Source organism: Entelurus aequoreus, linkage group LG07, assembly GCF_033978785.1.
Source record: "Entelurus aequoreus isolate RoL-2023_Sb linkage group LG07, RoL_Eaeq_v1.1, whole genome shotgun sequence".
NCBI classification, from domain to species: domain Eukaryota; kingdom Metazoa; phylum Chordata; class Actinopteri; order Syngnathiformes; family Syngnathidae; genus Entelurus; species Entelurus aequoreus.
Genome location: NC_084737.1, coordinates 14,451,914 through 14,479,522, shown reverse-complemented (window position 1 = coordinate 14,479,522; position 27,609 = coordinate 14,451,914). Strand labels below are relative to the sequence as shown.

Below are 27,609 nucleotides of genomic sequence, written 5' to 3'. Positions count from 1 at the left end.
CCTCTCTGTCAGTTTACCTGGCCTTCCACTTGGTGACTGAGTTGCTGTTGTTCCCAAACTCTTCACTTTTCTTACAATAAAGCCCACCGATGACTATGGAATATTTAGGAGCGAGGAAAATTTCACGACTGGATTTGTTGCACACGTGGCATCCTATGACAGTTCCACGCTGGAAATCACTGAGAGAGGCCCATTCTTTCACAAATGTTTGTAGAAACAGTCTCCATGCCTAAGTCATACTTGCCAACCCTCCCGTTTTTAGCAGGAGAATCCCGGTATTCAGCGCCTCTCCCGACAACCTCCCAGCAGAGATTTTCTCCCGACAGACTCCCGGTATTCAGCCGGAGCTGGAGGCCACGCCCCCTCCAGCTCAATGCGGACCTGAGACTGAGTGGGGACAGCCTGTTCTCATGTCCGCTTTCCCACAATATAAACAGCTTGCCTGCCCAATGACGTCATAACATCTAGGGCTTTTAGAACAGAACTTTGTAGAACAGACTTCTCCATTGAACACGGTGGCCGAAATGATATACTCATCATGAACGGAGAAGTTAAACAGGACAATACTGCCATCTAATGGATAGCCACCGGGACACTGAAATTCAAGTTTTGTTGTTTTTTTTCTATGTAAATAAAATAAATAAATAAATATATATATATATAGCTAGAATTTACTGAAAGTCAAGTATTTCATACATACATATATATATATATATGAAATACTCGAGTTGGTGAATTCTAGCTGTAAATAACCATGCCCCCCGCCCCCAATCACCCCCCGCCCACCTCCCGATATTGGAGGTCTAAAGGTTGGCAAGTATGGCCTAAGTGCTTGATTAGGACACCTGATTCTCATCATTTGGATGGGTGGCCAAATACTTTTGGCAATATAGTGTATATATAGACAGGTATATTAAATACAAATATATACACATATTTTATTTCTATTTTAGTACTGTCCTGCGGGCACACATTGACTCCTGTTTTTGCGCAAAATCCACGACTTAACCGTTAGACCAGGGGTCCCCAAACTTGGACTCGGGGGCCGCATTGGGTTAAAAAAAATTGGCCGGGGGCAAGGCTGTATGTGTATGTATATATATATATATATATATACACACACACACATTGTCTTTATAACCCGTTTTGTCATTTAACATCAATTAACATTGATGTTCATCAACATTTAACATTGTCACGTTATCGATGGGAAAATTCATTTTTCGACAATATGATTTGCCTGAACGGCTAGGAGACACCAAGAGTAACAAGTGGTAGAAAATGGATTAGAAAGGAAAGATTTAAAAAAATAAAAATAAAAAAATAATAAAAACTTTTTTTTTTTATTACTTGGGACGTCCTGTGGGCCGGATTTTGGATGCTGGGGGGCCGGATCCGGCCCGCGGGCCGTAGTTTGGGGACCCCTGATTTAGACAAACAAAAAAACACAGATGTCTGAGTTAGAATGTTAAAGTTGGTAATGAACAGTGCCCTCTAGTGGCTCTTGGCGAAACAGGTTTATGTAACATAAGAGTCCACTAGGTGGAGCTGTCGTCTGCCTTACTAGAGGAGGCCAGGCCAGCTGTTAAAAATGATCTAAAAATCTTTATTGTCAGAATATTCACATACAACATGTCAACAATCAATTCCTGTGACGCACAGACTTCCTGCTTCATCATCATCCTCTTCATAATCAAAAGCCAACAGAAACAAAACAAAAACCTCAGTAGAAATGTTTTCTGACATACTTTTTTATATATAAAAAAAGAAGAGCTAAATACTTTTGAATATTTTGTTGCTACTGGAAAAAAATAATTTAAACTTCACGACTGCAGAAGCTCCGCCCCCTGCAGACCTTTCATGTCAGATTTCAACGTAATTTAGTTCGTCTGAAGGCGAACTGCCATGGTCTCCGTGATGAGCAAACAAAAAAATGTTGTGATGAATGTACAAATATTCTACAAGTTTTGTTGTCAAGACAACCAATTACAGTCCTCAGGACAGCATGGAGTCCTCTGATTGGCTGCCTCTGAACTTCTTTGGTCCGCCTGGTTTACTGAGGAGAGAAACACTTCCTGTGAGACGACTTAACGACAACCACCTACGTCAGGGGCGCCCAAACTTTTTCCACTGAAGACCAACGACGGACAAAGCAAGACTACCATTTTGGTAGTCTTCACATTCAAAGAACCAGAAAATGCAATTTCAGTACACATTTTGTATGAATGCTGAAGAGCCAAAGCCGAACAGAAATGCTAACATTTAGCATGCTGGCCAGCTAGCGTCAAGTACCAAAAAACTGCGCAAAATGAATTTAAAAAAGCTAACATGCTAACAGTACTATGCTAACAACAGTATTAGCAAAATACCAAAATATATGAGACTACGGTGTATAACTGTTAAATTAGCGGAGGAATTTAGCATGCTAATGTTAGCATCAAGCACCAAAATATATTTTTGAGGGGTCTACCTGAAAAATGTGTTTCAAATGCTAGCCTGCTAACGTTAACATGCATCAAGTAGAGATATGACAGATATATACTAGGGATGTCCGATAATGGCTTTTTGCCGATATCCGATATTGTCCAAATCTTAATTACCGATACCGATATCAACCGATACCGATATATACAGTCGTGGAATTAACACATTATTATGCCTAATTTGGACAACCAGGTATGGTGAAGATAAGGTCCTTTTAAAAAAAAATAATAAAATAAGATAAATAAATTTAAAAAAAATTCTTGAATAAAAAATAAAGTAAAACAATATAAAAACAGTTACATAGAAACTAGTAATTAATGAAAATGAGTAAAATTAACTGTTAAAGGTTAGTACTATTAGTGGACCAGCAGCACGCACAATCATGTGCGCTTACGGACTGTATCCCTTGCAGACTGTATTGATATATATTGATATATAATGTAGGAACCAGAATATTAATAACATAAAGAAAGAACCCTTTCGTGTGAATGAGTGTAAATGGGGGAGGGAGGTTTTTTAGGTTGGTGCACTAATTGTAAGTGTATCTTGTGTTTTTTATGTTGATTTAATTTAATTTAAAAAAAAAAAAAAAAAAAAAAAAACCCCGATACGATAATAAAAAAACCCGATACCGATCATTTCCGATATTACATTTTGAAGCATTTATCGACATCTCTAATATATACCTTCAAAGTTAGCTAAAAAAAGCTATCATGCTAACAGTACTGTGCTAACAATCACAGCGAAATACCAAAATATATGACACTTAGGTGTATAACTGTTAAACTAGCTAAAAAAAAGATAGCATGATAAAATGCTAACTGTACCATGCGTCAAGTACCAAAATATATTACTCGGAGGGGTCAACCTGAAAAATGTGTTTCAAATGCCAGCCTGCTAACGTTAGCATGCATCAGGTACAGAAATATGACCAATATATACCTACAAAGTTAGCTAAAAAATATAGCATTCTAACAGTACTATGCTAACAATCACAGTGAAATACCAAAATATGACACTTAGGTGTATAACTGATAAACTAGCTAAAATAAATCTAGCATGCTAATGTTAGCATGATAAAATGCTAACTGTAACATGCATCAAGTACCAAAATATATTATTCTGAGGTGTCTACCTGACAAATGTTTCAAATGCTAGCCTGCTAACATTAGCATGCATCAAGTACAGAGACATGACCAATATATACATACAAAGTTAGCTACATTTTTTTAGCATGCTAACAGTACTATGCCAACAATCACAGTGAAATACCAAAATGACACTTAAGTGTATAACTGATAAAGTAGCTAAAAAAAATCTAACATGCTAACGATCATGATAAAATACTAACTGCAACATGCGTCAAGTACCAAAATATTTTACTCTGAGGTGTTTACCTGAATATTTTTGTCAAAGACTAGCCTGCTAATGTTAGCATGCATCAAGTACAGAAATATGACTAAGGCATCTACCTACAAAGTTAGCTAAAAAAAGCCAGCATGCTAACAGTACTATGCTAACAGGTAACGTTTGTAAAGCAACAAAATATTTGACACTGAGGTGCAAACCCTCCAAAATTAGCATGCTAACATGAGAATGCTAAAGTAGCTACGGGCCGCACTTTGGACACCCCTGACCTACGCCAACGTTGATGTCACATGATCACTCACACTTCAGGAGAGGCGGCCGCTCGCTTGGCAGCTCCTTTGGGGTCTTTGCTGGTTTCTGTGCGAGGCAACAACAAGGCGTTACATACTGCGCCAGACAAGATGGCGGACTCATGGGCCCCGACGCGACGCTCACCTTGAAGCCACCGGACCTGCGTGGCCGGTCCGTAGCCCTTCTGGTTGCGTGCGGCGATGCGGAAGATGATGGCGGGCTTGGTGGTGTGGTCGATGTGGGCGTTGGTCAGGCTGGGTGTGTGGACCAGGCAGGACGGGCTGGGGCCACAGTACACCCTCATGAAGGCCAGCTGGGCCGGGCCGGACCCCGAGGCAGCGGTGGCCTGGCTGGACTGGATGGCCAGGTACACGGAGTACTCGGTGATCTTACCCGACGTGATGGCGGGGGGCTCCCAGGTGAGCTGGGCTCCGTTCACATTCTGCATGGCGACAGGAGAACGTCAGAAGACGTCTTTCAGGCCCCTCCCCCCGTGTTCCTCACCTTGCTGATCTTGATGGCACACGGCGCTCCCGGGAAACCGGGCAGACATGTTTTAAACGCAGACACCTCGGAGAAGGTCCCGCGGCCGCAGATGTTGATGCCGGCCACTCGGAACTTGTACGCCGTCCCCGGCTGCAGCTCCACCTTCCTCATCTGGTTGTAGTCCGGCGCCACGCCCGAGTCGTGCTGCGGGAGGACACGCCCTTATTTTGACAAGTCCTTAATAGTGGAGGTACTTTATTGTGGAATGCGCTTACGTTGATGGTGATGCCCTGGTCAGGTACGTAGTAGTGAGAGACCACCATGTTGGTCACCCTGACAATCCCCACGTCAAACCACTGGTTCTCGGCGGCGGACCCCTTGGTCTCCAGGACTCCGTGCTTCTACACGCAAATTGTCATAGTCATGCTTTGCTCCTTACCGCCGTCGTGTCGCTCCACTTACCGCCACGTTGGCTCCTATGCCATTGGACACGTCGCTGAGCGTGGCGGCGGCTCCGGTTTTTGCGGCGCTGGGCGTCAGGGGAGGGGCGGGGCCAAAGGTGCTGGCCAATCGGGCTACGGCGCTGGTCACGGCCGACGACGTCACATCGGGACCGTTGCTCTCCGCCATCGGGTCGTTGAGGCTGTCTGCCGGGGCTAGGCCCTCTGAGGAATAAAGAATGTTTGTGGTGTGCGAGCATACAGTGAACCTCTATTTACAACTGGAGGAGATGCGGATGAAGAGACAGGGCTGCGGAGCTAGTGCTGAGCGGCGGGACGGACAAGTTTTACAGTGTCTTGGCTGAATGAGCAGGTATCGGACACCTCGGTCTCCTTAGACCAGGGGTCGGCAACCCGCGGCTCTTTAGCCCCCCCCTAGTGGCTCTCTGGAGCTTTTTCAAAAATGTATGGAAAATGGAAAAAGATGAGGGGGGAAAAAAATTAATTTTTTGTTTTAATATGGTTTCCGTAGGAGGACAAACATGACACAAACCTCCCTAATTGTTATAAAGCACACTGTTTATATTAAACATGCTTCACTGATTCGAGTATTTGGCGAGCGCCGTTTTGTCCTAATAATTTTGGCGGTCCTTGAACTCACCGTAGTTTCTTTACATGTATAACTTTCTCCGACTTTCTAGGACGTGTTTTATGCCACTTCTTTTTCTGTCTTATTTTGTCCACCAAACTTTTAACATTGTGCATGAATGCACAAAGGTGAGTTTTGTTGATGTTATTGACTTGTGTGGAGTGCTAATCGGGCATATTTGGTCACTGCATGACTGCAAGCGAATCGATGCTAACATGCTATTTAGGCTAGCTACACTACCGTTCAAAAGTTTGGGGTCACATTGAAATGTCCTTATTTTTGAAGGAAAAGCACTGTACTTTTCAATGAAGATAACTTTAAACTAGTGATAACATTGCTAATGTGGTAAATGACTATTCTAGCTGCAAATGTCTGATTTTTGGTGCAATATCTACATAGGTGTATAGAGGCCCATTTCCAGCAACTATCACTCCAGTGTTGTGCTATCATGTTCACACATCTGAAAACAGTTTAGCTCGTTACAGAAGCTACAAAACTGACCTTCCTTTGAGCAGATTGAGTTTCTGCAGCATCACATTTGTGGGGTCAATTAAACACTCAAAATGGCCAGAAAAAGAGAACTTTCATCTGAAACTCGACAGTCTATTCTTGTTCTTAGAAATGAAGGCTATTCCACAAAATTGTTTGGGTGACCCCAAACTTTTGAACGGTAGTGTATATGTACATATTGCATCATTATGCCTCATTTGTAGGTATATTTGAGCTCATTTAGTTTCCTTGAAGTCCTCTTAATTCAATTTATACCTCATGATACACTATCTGTATGTAATATGTCTTTTAATTTTTTGCGGCTCCAAACAGATTTGTTTTTGTATTTTTGGTCCAATATGGCTCTTTAAACAATTTGGGTTGCCGACCCCTGCCTTAGACGCATCCTCGCTCATCCATGCAGATTGGATACTGGCCGAGTTAGTGGGCGGCCAAGGGTGGCTCTCTTGGTTGCTTTGTTGGGTGTGCTCCTGTCTCTGGCCATGCTCCCCCTCACCCCAGCAGACGATGGCGTGGAACACCGCAGAGGCCGCCACAGTTTATATGTTTTCTTTATTTTTTTGTAGCTGTATGTAGAAGTGGTTGGTTGCATCATCTATGCTCTATTAATGTCTTTAATGTCCTTTGTCCGAGTCATACCAAAGACTATAAAAATGGGACCCATTACCTCCCTGCTTGGCACTCAGCATCAAGGGTTGGAATTGGGGGTTAAATCACCAAAAATGATTCCCGGGTGCGGCACTGCTGCTGCCCCTCACCTCCCAGGGGGTGATCAAGGGGATGGGTCAAATGCAGAGGACACATTTCACCACACCTAGTGTGTGTGTGACAATCATTGGTACTTTAACTTTAACTTAACTTGTGTTCTTTGATGTTTCCCTCTTACACACATGTTTGTGTGTAGTATGGCTATGAGTTTTTTTCCCCCTTGCCCTTAGTCTGGACCCCCTCTCCAGGGGCCCGGGCTTAGACTGAATTTTTTTTTCTCACTCCCCCAGCGTTTTCTCACCTTTTTTGTAAGGGGCGCCGGAAGTTGGTAACCTGACTCTCGCCAGATCTTTGTAGTTCGCTGATCTCCACACAAGGATCTGGGTAGAGATGTCCGGTAATGGCTTTTTTGCCGATATCCGATATTCCGATATTGTCCAACTCTTAATTACCGATACAGATATCAACCGATATATACAGTTGTGGAATTAACACATTATTATGCCTAATTTTGTTGTGATGGCCCGCTGGATGCATTAAACAATGTAACAAGGTTTTCCAAAATATGAGAACAACTTCAACTCATGCTATGGAAAAAAATTCCAACATGGCACTGCCATATTTATTATTAAAGTCACAAAGTGCATTATTTTTTTAACATGCCTCAAAACCGCTGCTTGGAATTTGGGACATGCTTGTCCCTGAGAGAGCATGAGGAGGTTGAGGTGGGCGGGGTTGGGAGGGTGGGGGGTGTATATTGTAGCGTTAGTGTTGCAAGGGGTTCTGGGTATTTGTTCTGTTATGTTTATGTTGCGTTACGGTGCAGATGTTCTCCCGAAATGTGTTTGTCATTCATGTTTGGTGTGGGTTCACAGTGTGGCGCATATTTGTAACAGTGTTAAAGTTGTTTATACGACCACCCTCAGTGTGACCTGTATGGCTGTTGATCAAGTATGCCTTGCATTCACTTGTGAGTGTGTGAAAAGCCGTAGATATTATGTTTGGGCTGGCACGGTAAGGCAGTGCCTTTAAGGTTTATTGGCGCTCTGTACTTCTTCCTACGTCCGTGTACACAGCGGCGTTTTAAAAAGTCATACATTTTACTTTTGAAACCGATACCGATAATTTCCGATATTACATTTTAAAGCATTTATCGGCCGATAATATTGGCAGTCCAATGTTATCGGACACTCCTAGATCTGGGACTTCTCAATAAGAGATGTATTTCAGAAGGCGGGGCCTTGTAAAAAATATAATTGTATGTGATTGAATAAACCACATGTCCGTTATCTTGAATGACGTGCTACTTCAACCACTCACATCGAAATCAACCCGTGACTCTGATGAGAGCGACGCTGGGAAATCCAAATCAGAACAGCTGACATATTGGATAACGACATAGCGAAAAGTTCTCTGTTCATCTTTTAAAGAATTAAAGGCCTACTGAAATGAATTTTTTTTATTTAAACGGGGATAGCAGATCTATTCTATGTGTCATACTTGATCATTTCGCGATATTGCCATATTTTTGCTGAAAGGATTTAGTATAGAACAACGACGATAAAGATTGCAATTTTTGGTATCTGATAAAAAAAAGGCTTGCCCCTACCGGAAGTAGCGTGACGTAGTCAGTTGAACATATACGCAAAGTTCCCTATTGTTTACAATGATGGCCGCATGAAGTGAGAGAGATTCGGACCGAGAAAGCGACAATTTCCCCATTAATTTGAGCGAGGATGAAAGATTTGTGGATGAGTAAAGTGCAAGTGAAGGACTAGTGGGGAGTTGAAGCTATTCAGATAGGGAAGATGCTGTGAGAGCCGGGGGTGACCTGATATTCAGCTGGGAATGACTACAACAGTAAATAAACACAAGACATATATATACTCCATTAGCCACAACACAACCAGGTTTATATTTAATATGCCACAAATTAATCCTGCATAAAAACACCTGCGTGTTTGTTACGCTAGCGCCTAGCTCCTCTGCTAGCTCCATAGAACACGCCAATACAATTCAAACACCTGATCAACACACACAATCACTCAGCCCAAAAGACCGTTCATCTAACCCAAGGTTCATAAAGCTTATATATTTTTAAAAAGTTACGTACGTGACGCGCACATACGGTCAAGCTGTCAAATGTTTAGCAGCCAAGGCTGCATACTCACGGTACCTGATATTCAGCTGGGAATGACTACAACAGTAAATAAACACAAGACATATATATACTCTATTAGCCACAACACAACCAGGCTTATATTTAATATGCCACAAATTAATCCTGCATAAAAACACCTGCGTGTTTGTTACGCTAGCTCCTAGCTCCTCTGCTAGCTCCTAGCTCCATAGAACACGCCAATACAATTCAAACACCTGATCAACACACACAATCACTCAGCCCAAAAGACCGTTCACCTAACCCAAGGTTCATAAAGCTTATATATTTTTAAAAAGTTACGCACATACGCAAAAAAAAGTTGCGCACATACGGTCAAGCGATCAAATGTTTAGAAGCCAAAGCTGCATACTCACAGTAGCACGTCTGCGTCTTTGTCATCCAAATCAAAGTAATCCTGGTAAGAGTCTGTGTTGTCCCAGTTCTCTACAGGCGTCTGTGTATCGAAGTCAAAAGTCCTCCTGGTTAGAGTCTCTGTTATCCGAGTTCTTCCATCTTGACTGCATCTTCCGGGAATGTAAACAAAGAAGCGCCGGCTGTGTACTGTTGTTGCTGACTACGTTCGAAAAATACGTCCATTTCGCACCGACAACTTTCTTCTTTGCTTGCTCAGCTTCCTTCTCCATAATGCAATGAACATGATTGCAACAGATTCACGAACACAGATGTCCAGAATACTGTGGAATTATGAAATGAAAACAGTGCTTTTTCGTATTGGCTTCAATGTGGAAGGCATACCCGTGTTCGCCGGTCTACGTCACGCGCATACGTCATCCTCAGAGGCGTTTCGAACCGGAAGTTTAGCGGCAAATTTAAAATGTCACTTTATAAGTTAACCCGGCCGTATTGGCATGTGTTATAATGTTAAGATTTCATCATTGATATATAAACTATCAGACTGCGTGGTCGGTAGTAGTGGGTTTCAGTAGGCCTTTAATATTCGATAGATTCGACAAAACAGTTGCAATAGCAGAATCACGACTCCTCGCTGCGTGCCGCCATTGTTGTTTGAATCAAACAGTCGCTTCGGCGCTAAGTCACATCTACGAAATCCCGCCCGGCGATCCTGATTGGTTCATTATTTTTTGCTATCTTGGAGGAGTTTGCATTTCCCTTGATCCCAGATCCTTGTGTGGAGCTCAACGAACTACAAGGATCTGGCGAGTCAGGTTAGGAAGTTGGCAGACCCGTCAGCGATCTTGTTCTGTCTCCCTGTAATGTTTGTCTGCTCTTGAATGGGATTGTGCTGAAAATCTTAATTTCCCCTCAGGGACGGCGTGGCGAAGTTGGTAGAGTGGCTGTGCCAGCAATCGGAGTGTTGCTGGTTACTGGGGTTCAATTCCCACCTTCTACCTTCCTAGTCATGTCCGTTGTGTCCTTGGGCAAGACACTTCACCCTTTGCCTCTGATGGCTGCTGGTTAGCGCCTTGCATGGCAGCTCCCGCCATCAGTGTGTGAATGTGTGTGTGAATGGGTAAATGTGGAAATACTGTCAAAGCGCTTTGAGTACCTTGAAGGTAGAAAAGCGCTATACAAGTATAACCCATTTATTTATCATTTATTATTAATAAAGTATTTCTGATTGTCCTTTTTCACATTGAGCCAAATATGCCAATATTATATATTACACATACAGTCGTGGTAAAAAGTTTACATACACTTGTAAAGAACATAATTTCATGGCTGTCTGGAGTTTCCAATAATTTCTACAACTTTTATTTTTTTGTGATAGAGTTATTGGAGCACATACTTGTTGGTCACAAAAAACATTCATGAAATTTGGTTCTTTTATGAATTTATTATAGGTCTACTGAAAATGTGACCAAATCTGCTGGGTCAAAAGTATACATACAGCAATGTTAATATTTGGTTACATGTCCCTTGGCAAGTTTCACTGCAATAAAGCGCTTTTGGTAGCCATCCACAAGCTTCTGGTTGAATTTTTGACCACTCCTTTTGACAAAATTGGTGCAGTTCAGCTAAATGTGTTGGTTTTCTGACATGGACTTGTTTCTTCAGCATCGTCCTCATGTTTATGTCAGGACTTTGGGAAGGCTTTTCTCCAAAAGATCTTATCTTTGTCCATGTGGTGTCAGATGAAACAAAAATTGAGCTGTTTGACCACAATACAGCAATATGTTTGGAGGAGAAAAGGTGAGGTCTTTAATCCCAGGTACAACAATCCTACCGTCAAGCATGGTGGTGGTGGTAGTATTATGCTCTGGAAGTGGTGCTTTACAGAGCGTAAATGGGACAACGAAAAAGGAGGATTACCTCTAAATTCTTCAGGACAACCTAAAACCATCAGCCCGGAGGTTGGGTCTTGGGCACAGTTGGGTGTTCCAACAGGACAATGACCCCAAACACACGTCAAAAGTGGTGAAGGAATGGCTAAATCAGACTAGAATTAAGGTTTTAGAATGGCCTTCCAAAAGTCCAGACTTAAATGTGTGGACAATGCTGAAGAAACAAGTCCATGTCAGAAAGCCAACAAATTTAGCTGAACTGCACCAATTTTGTCAAGAGGAGTGGTGAAAAATTAAACCAGAAGCTTGTGGGTGGCTACCAAAAGCGCCTTATTGCAGTGAAACTTGCCAAGGGACATGTAACCAAATATTAACTTTGCTGTATGTATACTTTTGACCCAGCAGATTTGCTCACATTTTCAGTAGACCCATAATAAATTCATAAAAGAACCAAACTTCACAAATGTTTTTTGTGACATACAAGCATGTGCTCCAATCACTCTATCACAAAAAAAAAAGAGTTGTAAAAATTATTGTAAACTCAAGACAGTGATGACAATGTTCTTTACAAGTGTGTGTAAACTTTTGACCACAACTGTGCACACACACACACACACACACACACACACACACACACACACACACACACACACACACACACACACACACACCTGTGGGCACAGCACCAGGCTCTGCCTCCTCCTCCGCTTGGCCTTGTACATCCTGCAACTGCTGCTGCTGTTGGACTAGAGCGGCGAGCTCCTGCTGGGTCAACACGATGGGAATGGCCTGCTCCGAATCAGCGTCACCTGCACAAAGGCGCGCGCGTCGTTCATTTTATCGGCATTGTACGTTTGAGGGGTATGTGTCGTACCGAGGTGTCCCGCCGCCTGCAGGACGGCCTGTATAGTTGCACGCTGAACTTCGTCTGACGCCGCTGAAACAGCCAGCTGATCGGCTGTCACCATCAGTGTCGTCGTTCCGGAGTCCATCTCTCCGCCGTCCACTTCTGAGGACATCAGCTCCTGGGGAGGTGTGTCCGAGGACGCCATCTGGACATGAGACAGGAAGGCGGATCAGCAGATGCACGCCCGCCATAGCCACACGATGACAAATGTGTGTGTACCTGTGCAGCCTCGCTGCCCTGCAACAACGTCGCTGATGAGGACATCACATCCTCTGATTGGCTGTCCGTTTGCATGGGCTCCTCTGCGGCAGCCATCACCATGGCGACGCTGTCTCCCTCAGCCTTCACCAATGATGAGATTGCCTGCCAAGATACATGAAGATGCCAGTCATGAGGATGACGAGTTGTGTGCGTGTGTCTCACTTACAGGTACCGCAGGTCCAGGTGTGGGCGTGGCCTGCGTAACCATGGTAACGGCTCGGCCCTGGCTAATGGCGGCAGAGGAGGCTGGCTCAGAGGAGGAGGAGGAGGAGGTGGGGTCGGGGTCTGTGGAGTCTCCCTGTGCAATGTCGCCACCCTGCTGAGCTGCAGACAGAAGACAGGAAGTGAGCTCCTTTCAAAATAAAAGCATTTTGCAGGTATGTGGGCCTGCTACCTGTGGCCGTAGTGGCGGTGTTGGTGGTTCCGGTCTCATGGGTCTCGCACGGCGGATTGGAGCACACCTGCAGTCCAGTCACATGTTACGAGGTTGCACATGAGGCTGGGAATAGGAACCATGGACACCTAAAGCCTCACCTGTGTCAGCCTCCCTGCTCCTGCTGTGGTGGCGGTGTTGGTGGTTCCGGTCTCGTGGGTCTCGCACGGCGGATTGGAGCACACCTGCAGTCCAGTCACATGTTACGAGGTTGCACATGAGGCTGGGAATAGGAACCATGGACACCTAAAGCCTCACCTGTGTCAGCCTCCCTGCTCCTGCTGTGGTGGCGGTGTTGGTGGTTCCGGTCTCGTGGGTCTCACACGGCGGATTGGAGCACACCTGCAGTCCAGTCACATGTTACGAGGTTGCACATGAGGCTGGGAATAGGAACCATGGACAACTAAAGCCTCACCTGTGTCAGCCCCCTTGCTCCTGCTGTGGTGGCGGTGTTGGTGGTTCCGGTCTCGTGGGTCTCGCACGGCGGATTGGAGCACACCTGAATAAAAAGAGGGTCAGTGTTCAAAAAGCCCAGCCACCTCTTTATGCTTACTACCAGCTGAGCGTCACTCGACCTCCTACGCCACTCACCTGCTGCATTTGACTCATGCCCGACGACACCACAGTGGCTGTGTTGGTGGTCCCGGTCTCGTGAGTCTCGCAGGGGGGGTTGGAGCATACCTGAAGAGGACAGTCAGCGGTAAAAGAGCCCCTTCTTTCACAATGCTTGTGAGCAGCTAACCACCAATTAACACTCCTCGCTTCTCACCTGCTGCACTTGACTCATGCTCGCCGACACCACAGTGGCGGTGTTGGTGGTTCCGGTCTCGTGGGTCTCGCAGGGGGGGTTGGAACATACCTGAAGAGGACAGTCAGCGGTAAAAAGCCCCTCCTTTCTTCATGCTTGTGAGCATCTGACCACAAATGAACACTGCTTGCTTCTCACCTTCAGTACCTGACCTGTGCCAGCCGTTGCCACCGTGGCGGTGTTGGTGGTGCCGGTCTCGTGGGTCTCACAGGGCGGGTTGGAACAGACCAGGGTCACTGCAGCATTGAATAGAAACTGGTAAAAGCTTGAAAGCAACATGCCGGTGTCTACTACACAACAACATGTCCCACAATGCGTCAGCCACAATGCTGACAAGGCATGGCATGAGGAAGGGTGATTCCAGAACGGGTGAAAAAGTTTGGACCTTGTCCCATCAGTGCTAGTTGATACGGTGGCGTCCTACCAGTGGCTGCGGCGTCTTCCGTCTCGGCCTCTGCACTGCTGCTGGTTAGCGTACTTGTCATAGTTCCCGGTTCTTCTGACGTAGGAGAGGCCATGATTGCGACGGGCAGATCCTGGACTAGTGGCTGGGATTCGGCGCCGCTCGGGGTGGTGATCAGAGTCACCTAGGAGGACACAAGCGTAGTTCACTACAGAACCTTACAGACAGTGGGGAGGTGTGTCCAACCTGCTTGGGTCCGGAAGTTGCAGCTGTCGATGTGGTGACCTGGCCGGCGAGTGTGGCGATGGTGGCCAGAGTGGTGATGGGCGTGGCCAGCGAGGCATTAATGTTGGAGGCTGCGCCCGCCACCGTGTTGGACACACTTCCGGTTATTGTTCCCAGACTGGACACACCTGTGGGGACAGAAGACATGTCTTGTTCTGCGAGAAACCACGAGGGGTATCAGGTGTTTTACCTGTCGTCGCCTTGACAACCAACGTGGTGACGGCTGGCTTGGCTCCGGTGACGCCCGGCGTCACTAGTCTGACTCCGGCCTTCGGGAGAGTCCTGAGGATGGTACCTGCCGTCCCTGGAGCCCCTTTCAACACCACCTGCACGCGATGGGAAAAGTCACGTCACCCGTGTTGCAACGCTTCCTTGTTTCTATGGTAACAGCCGGAAGCTGAATAGGCAAGGCTCACCTGTGTGACGCCCGGTTGGCCTGCGGAGATTTTGGGGACCGTGGTGATTATTTTTCCTGCGGTGCCAGGCGTCATCACCTTGGTAGTGAGGATGGTGATTGGACAGTTGCCACCTGCAGGGGGAGGAGCTCCAGTCAGGTAATCTACTCTATGCTAATGCTTATCGAGGGTCCACACAATTCGGACTCATTTTGCACAGGATCAATAGAACCTGTCATTGATTTAACTATTCTGGTAAAGGAGATGATGCTCGTTAACATTTTAGACACCTGCACCGCCATCGTACCTGCTGCCCCCTGCAGTGCCGACATGGGGATGGTCTTGATGATGGTGGTACCAGGTTTAGTGACCATGGAGCCGGCCTGTGGGCTGCTGAGCACAGTGGTCTGTTTGCCGTCTGCAGAGGTCACCAACTTCAGGATGGTCCCTGCAGGGAGGGCACCCTTCGCCTGATATATGCACAACGCAGTTAGCGTACACGCTGACGGAAACTCAAGTCACCTAACCGTACCTGCAGGATCTGAGCGACCGAGCTGCCCGCACTCTGACCGGCGACCGTGACGGTATGCGCAGGTTTGGTCTGCATCACAGACATCACCTTGCCCAGGTTGCTGATCTGAAAGGTGGGGAGAGTGTGTTACCGCCGCATGGAGCCAGGGAGGCCAGCATCAGCTGACATTTACTCACGAGAGTGCCGCCCGCTCCCATCCCCAGCGGGCTGTTCACCAGCGTGTAGGTCTTGGTGACGCCGCCCACCACTGTGGTGACCACCTGGGTCTGAGGGGAGACGGTCACCGTTCCGGACTTGTGCACCGTGATGATTGGTCGGCCGGGCGTGCCGGAGGCGGAGACAACAGTTGCCCCGCCCACCTGAGCAGCGGCCGTTTTCAGGATGCGAGTCGCCGAGTTGCCGACCTGCCAAGACAGAAAGTCCAAATGGAGTCAGGGGCTGGTTCTTGTTGGCCCACGTCCTTTCCTTCAACTTCCTACCATGGTGACGGGAAGGCTAACAGATCCCGGACTGACCGCCACGGTCTTGACCATGGTGGCCCCCGCTGGCATGTTGAGCACGGTGGTCGTGGCGGGGGGGATCTTGCGGGTGGCTGCAGCCGCCGCTGCCAGCGCCGCCATGCCGCTCATCTGTGAACTGCTGCCTATCGGCTGAGAGGAAACACCGCCTTACGTTTAGTCTTCACCGCAAAATGTTGCCCCTTTTTGTTTTGATTAGGAAGAATTCGACCTACTGTGGTTTGTCCGACCTGCGCGGGCACCACCATGCGAACACCTGCAGGCAGTGTGGTCACGGCGACAGGGGACTTGGGCGCGGCCTGGCGCACCGTGACGATGGAGGCGCCCCCCACTGCTCCTTGTGTGGCCAACTTGAGGACTGCTGTGGAAAAGACAGGATCCAGCTCACTTCTCACACTAACACTCATCAAACTTTATTTGTACCGCACTTTTCATACATATAAAATGTTGCACTCAGTGCTTTCCATTTAAAAACCAGTGCCTCCCACCCTCTTTACATAATCCCAGGTTGAATCAGCCCCTTTAAACCCTATTTTCCATTACCAAACACATGCACACACAGTAAAAGTCATGTAAAAAACATATGTGGCTGAGCGTGGAGGAAACAGGTGAGAGTCAGGAGCCGAATGAGCAAGAAACTGCTGTATGAAGGGTGGCCGCGGCGACTCTGCCCCAGGGCACACCGCGAGGGGCCAGGGAGTCCTCTCGCCGAGGAACCCATGAGCCAGAGCCATAATTAAAGATGATTTAAAAAACGCTTGAAAGATGCAGCTAATGGGAGTCATCGCTGTAGCCTTCAAAGCCTCTAAAACAACTTCAAAACGCTCCTGCAAAATGTTATATACACACTGCAAGTATCTATATAATGTAGTAACAGACACCTTCATAACAATATGTAATATGTTTTATATACACACTGCAAGTATATATATATAATGTAGTAACAGACACCTTAATTACAATATGTAATATGTTTTATATAAACACTGCAAGTATATATATATAATGTAGTAACAGACACCTTAATTACAATATGTAATATGTACAATATACAAACGGCAAGTATATATATAATGTAGTAACAGACACCTTCATAACAATATGTACCGTAATATGTTTTATATACACACTGCAAGTATATATATATAATGTAGTAACAGACACCTTAATAACAATATGTAATATGTACAATATACTAACTGCAAGTATATATATAATGTAGTAACAGACACCTTCATAACAATATGTAATATGTACAATATACACACTGCAAGTATATATATATAATGTAGTAACAGACACCTTAATTACAATATGTAATATGTACAATATACAAACGGCAAGTATATATATAATGTAGTAACAGACACCTTCATAACAATATGTACCGTAATATGTTTTATATACACACTGCAAGTATATATATATAATGTAGTAACAGACACCTTAATAACAATATGTAATATGTACAATATACTAACTGCAAGTATATATATAATGTAGTAACAGACACCTTCATAACAATATGTAATATGTACAATATACACACTGCAAGTATATATATAATGTACTAACAGACACCTTAATAACATTATGCAATATGTACAATATTCACACTGCAAGTAGATATATAAAGTAGTAATAGACACCTTCATAACATTTTGTAATATGTACAATATACACACTGCAAGTATATATATAATGTACTAACAGACGCCTTCATAACAATATGTAATATGCACAATATACACACTGCAATAGGGCTGGGTGATATATCGATATATCGCAGGTTTGTCTCTGTGCGATATAGAAAATTACTATATCGTGATCGTGAATATGCACAATATACACACTGCAATATGGCTGGGTGATATATCGATATATTGCAGGTTTGTCTCTGTGCGATATAGAAAATGACTATATCGTGATATTCGAGTATACGTTCTCACGCAGTTGCTTTTAGCTGCGGCGCATTAAACTGCATGCGTTTCTCACTCTTTCCTGTCTCTCCTTCTCACAGAGACTTTAAAACAAGCGCACCTTCTTACATACGTCACATACTGTCACGTGAGCAACGTCACACGCTCCCGCGGAGCGAGAGGTAGCGACATGGTAACGTTAGCTGTGATGCTAACAGCTAACGGTGTGGTTTGAGTGGTAATACGAGAGAAAGAAGGTGCGAATCTGGTAACAAATGGAGGAATAATTAATTCCCAAGAAAAACAGCACGGGATCCATCGTCTGACGGTGGTTTGGCTTCAAACGGGAATATGTCTTTACATCATGTCAACATCTCCGTTCGGTGCCACACCAACTAAATGCCGAAGCAACTATTTCCACATCAACACCGTAGGACATATACTATTTGATAATGCAGCTCATTTTTATGTGACACTTATTGAAATATCTTGTGTGTCATCATGCACAAAAGTGCACCTACAGCTTGTTTTAAAATGTCTCTGACAATCTTGCACTTTCTGTTTTGGAAATGACATGAATGTTTGTGCCACTGCTTAATATCTGTTTAATAAATACAGTTTTGCAAAATTGACTTAGTTGTGATTTCCCTCTCTGGATAAATGTTTGAAATGAGCATATATTAATGCAGTATAAACAAGAATGTTTTAATGTAGACACATAGAATCATCATACTGCTGTGATTATATGCATCAAGTGTTCATTCAAGGCTTAGGCAAAATATTGAGTTTTATATCGTGTCATGGCCTAAAAATATTGAGATATTAATAAAAGGCCATATCGCCCAGCCCTAATATGACCCCTTTAATTCGCCTTATAATCCGGTGCTGATCGGCAGTGCACCGTTTAATCCGGTGCGCCCTACGGTCCGAAAATTATGGTCCGTTTCAGCTTGTGAAAATTTGAAGAAACATCAATTTAAAGTACCAATGATTGTCACACACACACTAAGTGTGGTGAAATTAACCTCAACATTTGACCCATCCCCTTGTTCACCCCCTGGAAGGTGAGGGGAGCAGTGAGCAGCAGTGGTGGCCACGCCCGGGAATCATTTTTAGACGTCTGACTAAAATAAAGTGCATTGGAACGCTACTCTAATCATGGTTCATTGCAAAAAGCTCATCAATACCTATTCGACAAAGAAAATATCACCACTAAAAAGGAAAGCCAAATAAAAGCATGTTCACGTACACTAATACATAAAACTCACCTGGTCCTTTCGCGCTAGCTGCCAACGGGTTGGCAGATGTGGCTGCTGTGGGGGAGGGGACCAGCGTGATGCCAGACAACTGGGGGGTTTTGTTAGTAGGACTGGCTGCGACAGGGGCGGGGCTCTTGGGTGAGATGGCGCCGGCAGTGGCGGTGGCGGCGGTGCTGGCCGAGCTTGCCGCAGGCGGGGTAGGAATGTCGTACTTCTGTATCTGCAGCAGGTAGGTGTCAGCGGTCTGCGACGGCCCCCAGCTCACCTCCAGAGACGACGTGTTGGCCCGCACCAGCTGCACCCGCGACGGAGCGCTGGGACGCTCTGATGACACACAATTGAGGTTGTTTAAAAAAACAGGCGACGGGTGTTCGCGGGGCGTAAAGAAACGGGCATGCGCCAGCACTCACGTGTCTCCAGGTACCACAGGTCCTTGCAGCACACCTGGTTGTTCCAAGCCTTCCTGTAGCCGTCTCGTCCGCTCCAGATGTAAACTCTGGAGTTGATGGCCACGCTGCAGTGGCCCGCGCGGGCCCGAGGGATGTTCTCCTCTATGCTGTCCATCTGCACTGTCTCCCAGCACAGCGTGTCTGTCCACACACATTGTGTCTTATTAAGCCACCAGGCAGCACAGTTCAGCTAAGGGCCGGACTTTTGCCAATTGAGTGCTGATTAATTACATCTTTAAAGGGGAACAGCACTTTGTTGAAGAATTTTGCCTATCATAAACAATCCATATCTAAGACAAAAACACATATACAGGCCAAAAGTTTGGACACACCTTCTCATTCAATGCATTTTCTTTATTTTCATGACTAGATCGGTAGGTTGTGAGTTCAAACCCCGGCCGAGTCATACCAAAGACTATAAAAATGGGACCCATTACCTCCCGGCTTGGCACTCAGCATCAAGGGTTGGAATTGGGGGTTAAATCACCAAAAATGATTCTCGGGCGCGGCACCGCTGCTGCCCACTGCTCCCCTTACCTCCCAGGAGGTGATCAAGGGGATGGGTCAAATGCAGAGGACAAATTTCACCACACCTAGTGTGTGTGTGTGACAATCATTGGTACTTTAACTTTAACTATTTACCTTGTAGATTGTCACATCAAAACTCCAACATGTGGAGTTATGTACTTAACAAAAAAAGTTGCAATAACTAAAAAACTTGTTATTTTATAGTTTCTTCAAAATAGCCAACCTTTGCTCTGATGACTTTTTTTGCACACTCTTGGCATTCTCTCCATGAGCTTCAAGAGGTAGTCACCCGAAATGGTTTTCACCTCACAGGTGTGCTTGAAGCTCATGGAGAGAATGCCAAGGGTGTGCAAAGCAGTAATCAGAGCAAAGGTTGACTATTTTGAAGAAACTAAAATATAAAACATATTTTCAGTTATTTCACTTTGTTAAGTACATAACTCCACATGTGTTCATTCATAGTGTTGATGTCTTCAGTGACAAACTACAATGTAAGTAGTCATGAAAATAAAGAAAACAAATTGAATGAGGAGAAGGTGTGTCTAAACGTTTGGCCTGTACTGAACATTAATTAACGATGCATCAATAATGGATTTTTAACCGAATGGTAGCTCCTGAATCGTGAGGTGCCCAAAGATTCCCACGTCCACTTACTCGTATCGGGCAGCTAGTTTGCCCTGTAAACAATGAGTAACGTATTTTTCGGACTATAAGTCGCAGTTTTTTTTCATAGTTTGGGGGTGCGACTTAAACTCAGGAGCGACTTATGTGTGAAATTATTAACACATTACCGTAAAATATCAAATAATATTATTTAGCTCATTCACGTAAGAGACTAGACGTATAAGATTTCATGGGATTTATAAGATTTCATGGGATTTAGCGATCAGGAGTGACAGATTGTTTGGTAAACGTATAGCATGTTCTATATGTTATAGTTATTTGAATGACTCTTACGTTAACATACCAGGCACGTTCTCAGTTGGTTATTTATGCCTCATATAACGTACACTTATTCAGCCTGTTGTTCACTATTCTTTATTTATTTTAAATTGCCTTTCAAATGTCTATTCTTAGTGTTGGGTTTTATCAAATAAATTTCCTCAAAAAATGCGACTTATACTCCAGTGAGGTTTACCGTATTTTCCGCACCATAAGCCGCACTTAAAAACCACAATTTTTCTCAAAAGCTGACAGTGCGGCTAATAACCCGGTGCGCCTTATATATGGATTAATATTAATATATATTTTCATAAAGTTTAGGTCTCGCAACTACGGTAAACCGCCGCCATCTTTTTTCCCCGTAGAAGAGGAAGCGCTTCTTCTTCTACGGTAAGCAACCGCCCCATAGAAGAGGAAGTGCTTCTTCTTCTACTGTAAGCAACCGCACCCGTAGAAGAAGAAGCGCGCGGATATTACGTTTCATTTCATTTGTGTGTTTCTGTAAAGACCACAAAATGTCTCCTACTAAGAGACACGCGTACAAGGTTCCACCGACTTTTGATATTCATGTGAACCGCACTGTGGATACAACGGGAACACGTACGGTGAATATTCGCACCACAGGGAATGAGAAGTCGTCTTCACCGGGGTTCTAGCTTGCCATGCTAACCATGCGCACTGTGGATACAACGGGAACACGTACGGTGAATATTCGCACCACAGGGAATGAGAAGTCGTCTTCACCGGGGTTCTAGCTTGCCATGCTAACGGCCAGAAACTTCCACCCACGGTGATATTCAAAAGGAAGACCTTGCCAAAAGAGAACTTTCCAGCCGGCGTCATCATAAAAGGTAACTCGAAGGGATGGATGGATGAAGAAAAGATGAGCGAAGACACCGGGTGACTTATTTCACGCAGCTACGTCCCTGTTGATCTACGACTGCATGCGCGTCCACTTCACAGATGGTGTCAAAAAACAAGTGAAGCACACCGAAGAAGAATAATTCGATGGATTTGTGGATGAGTAATAACTTCAGAAACTGAGCTTTAAATGTTTATTTTGTGTGTTGTGTGACATTAACGTTCGAGCAACGTTGAGTTATTGATGTTGCTATTGCTCTGCACTATTTTGAGTGTTACTATTTTTGTGATTGCACATTTGCACATTACATTTTGGGAGTGAACAGAGTTGTTAGAACGCTGGTTTGTAATATATTATTAAAGTTTGACTGACCTATCTGACTGTTTTGTTGACATTCCCTTTAGCGTAGCGTAGGTGTGGCTAATAGCACGGGGCGGCTAATAGGTAAACAAAGTTTTGAAATATGCCGTTCATTGAACGTGCGGCTAATAACACGGGGCGCCTTATGGTACGGAAAATACGGTATATGTTTTTTTCCTTCTTATTTATGCATTTTCGGCCGGTGCGACTTATACTTTGGAGCGACTTATACTCCGAAAAATACGGTACTAGCCATGGGTCATCTGTACCTAGGTTGAGGCAAGCCAGTGTGTTGGTGCACTTCCACTCCTTCTCGTGCGTCGCCACTTTGACGTCGTCCATCACCAGAGGAACCCACCCTCCAAATACGAACATTCTGATGGGCAGACAGACAGGCAGGCGGTGAGACAGTCACTCCAAAGCTGATGTTGCGGTGTCTCGGCATCACGTTACTTGTTATGGACGGCGGTGGCGGAGTGCAGGCTGCGGGGGAGCGGGGCGGTCCCACTGAGCGTGGGTTTGCTCCAGACAAGTGAGTCTGTGACATAAATGAAAAGACAAAGCCGTTATTAATGTTGCACGCGTGCTACATTAGCCATGAGGTGACACGCAGTGGCGTCGGCGGTCTCACCGATGTCGAGCATCCACAGGTCACCCAGCCGACAGCCGCTCATCCCGCCGTAGATGACCAGACGGTTTCCGCCACGCCCGCTGGCCACCACTGCCGTGTGACTCTCCCTGGGCGGCGGAGGCTGGCCGGACGTCACCGGAAGGTCCCAGCTGACCACGCTGGAGCCCTGACGCAGCTCCAAACAGTACAGGTCATTCAGATACCTCGGAATGTTGTTTTTGGGGTCCTCGCTGTCATTGGCCAGTCCTCCAAACAGGAAGCAGCGGCTTCCGATCAGAGAGAAGCTGTGGCCGAGGCGGGGGCAGGGCAGCGGGTTGTTCTTCGGAGCTTTCGCTTTCAGACGCTTCCACTCCCAGCGACTTGCCTGATTGGCGACATTTGACATTTAAATCGCAGCTGCCTCAAAATGAAAGAGCCCCCCCGTGAGTGACGTTACTGACCTGCAACTCGTACAAGTCGTTGCTGTATTTTCCGTATTCCACCATTCCTCCAAACACCAGCAGCCTGGTGCCGTCACACACAAAGCCGTAGGCGGCGCAACCGGGCGGGACGTCGCCTCGCACCGCGGGTATGAACCACTGGTTGGTAGCTGTGTGGGGGGGTGGGGACACCAATTGATGAGACCTGGGAAGATACCCCCTTGCCAACACAAACTCAATCTGAACATACATTTGTTTTTTGTGACTACAACCGGCTGCCATGTTGGCAAATGTGCAAATCTTACCACTTAAAAAGCCAGGCTGCAGTGTCACTTCCTAATCCAGTGTTGGCGTTAACGCACTTTTTGTGTCTTTTTACGCATTTCAAATTTGAAATTCCAGCTTTTTACGTATTTCAAATTCCAGAAGGCCTTTTTACCGCATTGCCCGGACTATAAGGTTGAGCTTACCCACCTCAATGCTTTTGAAGCATTGGAAGGGGTGAATATTGTCTTAAATTGAAGATGTCAAAATAAGCCATCACGCTGAATGACCATTATCAATAACAATGATCTTATAGGCTATGAAAACCCCATTTACTAATGAATGAAGGGCATTCTTAATCAACAGCCATACATATCACACTAAGGGTGGCACTATAAACAACTCCAACACTGTCATAAATATGTGCCATATAGTGAAACCACACTAAAAAACAATGACAAACACATTTCTGGAGAATAGTTGCACCGCAAAACAACATAAACACAACAGAACTCCTTTTATGCGCCCTATAATCCGGTGCACCTTATATATGAAAAAAGATATAGACCATTCATCGGCAGTGCGGAAAATACGGTATATTTGCCGGGTCAAATTATTAATGATTTATTATTGGTCGACTTCAAAGTAATGCACTTTCCGGAACAGTTTCTTAAATTTTGATTCGCCGAACGTTTTATCGATCACAAATACTGCATTGGTTTTCTTTTTTGTTATTGTTTGAACGTTTATGACAACTTTTTTCCAAAACACAATATAGAATGTGAGATATAACAGGATAATGCATACATTTATCATTTGATTTCAAAACGGTTACAAAAAAGTGGGACCCCAAAAATGTACTGCGGAACCCCATTTTTATTTTTCCGCCCGGAAAACAATATTGGGGGCGTGCCTTGAAGGCACTGCCTTTAGCGTCCTCTACAACCTGTCGTCGCGCCCACTTTGCCTCCATAGTAACAGCGTGCCGGCCCAGTCGCATAAAATATGCGGCTTGTACACACACACATTAGTGAATGCATGATCAACAGCCATACAGGTCACACTGAGGGTAGCCGTATACACAACTTTAAAGGCCTACTGAAACCCACTACAACCGACCACGCAGTCTGATAGTTTATATATCAATGATGAAATCTTAACATTGCAACACATGCCAATACGGACGGGTTAGATTACTAAAGTGCAATTTTAAATTTCCCGCGAAATATCCTGCTGAAAACGTCTCGGTATGATGACGTCTGCGCGTGACGTCACGGATTGTAGCGGACATTTTGGGTCAGCATTGTGGCCAGCTATTAAGTCGTCTGTTTTCATCGCAAAATTCCACAGTATTCTGGACATCTGTGTTGGTGAATCTTTTGCAATTTGTTCAATGAACAATGGAGACAGCAAAGAAGAAAGCTGTAGGTGGGAAGCGGTGTATTAGCGACAGGCTGCAGCAACACAAACACGTAGCCGGTGGTTCATTGTTTACATTCCCGAAAGATGACAGTCAAGCTTTACCATTGGCTTGTGGAGAACTGGGACAACAGAGACTCTTACAAGGAGGACTTTGAGTTGGATACACAGACGCGGTACGTGAGTATGCATGAGCTGCGGCTTCCAAACATTTGATCGCTTGCCCGTACGTGCGTGTCGCTATGTGCATGTCACGTACGTAACTTTGGGGAAATATATGTGCTGTATGAACTTTGGGGAGGTGAACGGTACTTTGGGCTGTGGGATTGAGTGTGTTGTGCAGGTGTTTGAGTTGTATTGGCGGGTTGTATGGACAGGAGGGGGGAGGTGTTTGTTATGCGGGATTAATTTGTGGCATGCCCTCTAGTCCTTCACTTTCTCTTTCCTCATCCACGAATCTTTCATCCTCGCTCAAATTAATGGGGGAATAGTCGCTTTCTCGGTCCGAATCGCTCTCGCTGCTGGTGGCCATGATTTTAAACAATGTGCAGATGTGAGGAGCTCCACAACCTGTGACGTCACGCGCATATCCTCTGCTACTTCCGGTACAGGCAAGGCCTTTTTATCAGCGACCAAAAGTTGCAAACTTTATCGTCGATGTGCTCTACTAAATCCTTTCAGCAAAAATATGGCAATATCACGAAATGATCAAGTATGACACATAGAATGGACCTGCTATACCCGTTTAAATAAGAAAATCGCATTTCAGTAGGCCTTTAACACTGTTACAAATATGCGCCACACTGTGAACCCACACCAAACAAGAATGACAAACACATTTCGGGAGAACATCCGCACCGTAACACAACAGAACAAATACCCAGAACCCCTTGCAGCACTAACTCTTCCAGGAAGCTACAATATACACCCCCGCTACCACCAACCCCCCCCCCCAGCCCCGCTCCCCCCATCTCCCGAATTCGGAGGTCTCAAGGTTGGCAGGTATGCCCATTGGGTTGAGTTTTTCCTTGCCCTGATGTGGGATCTGAGCCGAGGATGTCTGTGGCTTGTGCAGCCTTTTGAGACACTCATGATTTAGGGCTATATTAGTAAACATTGATTGATTGACTGATTTTCACATTGTATTATGTTTCAGGCAGCAGAGACAGAAAGATTGTTAGTGTTGCATTAAGGCGCAGTCCAGATTAAGAGGGGCGTGTCCCCGTGACGTCACGTTGTTTTCGGTAAAAAACGCGCCATTTCTCTCGAGTGCCCACCTCCGAGTTACCAGCTAGCTTAGCCTAGCATGTTAACATTCCTAACAAACAAGGTGAATTATTGCCAAAAAATGTATGTTATTACAACACATTAAAGACCACCTTGTGTTATATTCTTCTAACGGCACATAACAGACACTCAAAGCGCTCAGCTGCTCGAAGGCCAAAAACGAGTAGGTTGGCGCAAAATGTACACAATGGCCTACTTTAATGATAGTTATGAGGAGAAAAGAAGTAGAAGAAGCACCTGTGTTGTAGACGTGCAGCTCGTCCACGATGCCCTCGTTGCCGCCGCCGAACACCACCATCAGCTCCTTGATAGCCACGGCCCGGTGGCCGTGGCGGGGCCGCGGCACAGGGCCGCTCCAGCCCAGGACGCGCTTCCAGCGGGGCTGAAGCACCGCAGGCTGGACTTCCATGTTTCCTCCCCTCCAAGTCCGGCACTAAGAATCCGTGTTGGGAGGGCGGGAGACTACAAAGAGGCTCCGTCCGCGACTAGCTTAGCATTAGCCTGCTAGCTAGACCGGCTAATTCGACGAGAGGCGGTGTTGTTAAAACGCAATTCGCCGGCGCTAATGTTAGCGAATTATTTCGGCGAATTCCAACACCGCCGTGGAAAACTTCCCTTCAGTCGGTTTCTGTCTCGTTTGTGCTGCTTCTACGGTTGCCTAGCATAGCGAGGGCTGCGGCCAGTCCGCCATTTTGTGCCGGTGAGCGGGGGGGGGGATGGCGCGGTCAGGAAGTGAACACAAACAGCCGCGGCAGGCTCACTGGAGCGAAACAAAAGCGACGAACACATCCAGACCCGGCCCAGGTGGCTGCGTGCAGGCGTGCGAAAGAGCACTCGTCGGGCAAACGCGGTGGCTTCTTTCAAATGTGCGGAGCGGCGCCGTGCGCTGGGATGGAAGCCGCCATCTTGCTGCTAATAGCAAACAAAACGGAGCGCGGGAGGCAAATGGCAGCGGGAGGCGAGCTAGCGGCTAACGCCGAGCTAACATGCTAACGGCTAACTTGTAGAATATCACTATTTACTAGGGGTGTGGGAAAAAATCGATTCGAATTCGAATCGCGATTCTCATTTTTTTTAATCGATTTTTTAAATTTTATTTAAAAAAAAAAAGTTTATTTTTTAAATTACTACAATCAATCAACAAAATAATACACAGCAATACCATAACAATGCAATCCAATTCCAAAACCAAACCCGACCCAGCAACACTTAGAACTGCAATAAACAGAGCAATTGAGAGGAGACACAAGCACGACACAGAACAAACCAAAAGTAGTGAAACAAAAATGAATATTATCAACAGTATCAATATTAGTTACAAATTCAACATAGCAGTGATTAAAAATCCCTAATTGACATTATCATTA

The 27,609-nt window shown here is 45.4% G+C and overlaps 1 protein-coding gene across 1 annotated transcript; it reads right to left on the bottom strand.

Moving 5' to 3' along the window:
- Positions 1 to 1,585: 1,585 nt before the first annotated feature.
- Positions 1,586 to 27,185, bottom strand: hcfc1b (host cell factor C1b). Its single transcript, XM_062052636.1, has 33 exons — positions 26,480 to 27,185; positions 23,294 to 23,442; positions 22,854 to 23,217; positions 22,676 to 22,760; positions 22,492 to 22,598; positions 19,492 to 19,671; positions 19,091 to 19,405; positions 16,119 to 16,264; positions 15,865 to 16,035; positions 15,562 to 15,789; positions 15,386 to 15,490; positions 15,161 to 15,323; positions 14,875 to 14,987; positions 14,649 to 14,784; positions 14,420 to 14,586; positions 14,195 to 14,357; positions 13,909 to 14,006; positions 13,732 to 13,821; positions 13,554 to 13,643; positions 13,378 to 13,461; positions 13,221 to 13,304; positions 13,064 to 13,147; positions 12,924 to 12,990; positions 12,696 to 12,853; positions 12,488 to 12,631; positions 12,236 to 12,413; positions 12,033 to 12,170; positions 5,092 to 5,294; positions 4,905 to 5,030; positions 4,648 to 4,833; positions 4,288 to 4,585; positions 4,155 to 4,209; positions 1,586 to 2,056 (listed from the first exon to the last, which is right to left on the bottom strand). Exons 1-33 carry the CDS (start codon positions 26,649 to 26,651, stop codon positions 1,996 to 1,998), a joined length of 4,908 nt encoding a protein of 1,635 aa, XP_061908620.1. The 5' UTR covers positions 26,652 to 27,185; the 3' UTR covers positions 1,586 to 1,995.
- Positions 27,186 to 27,609: the final 424 nt, after the last annotated feature.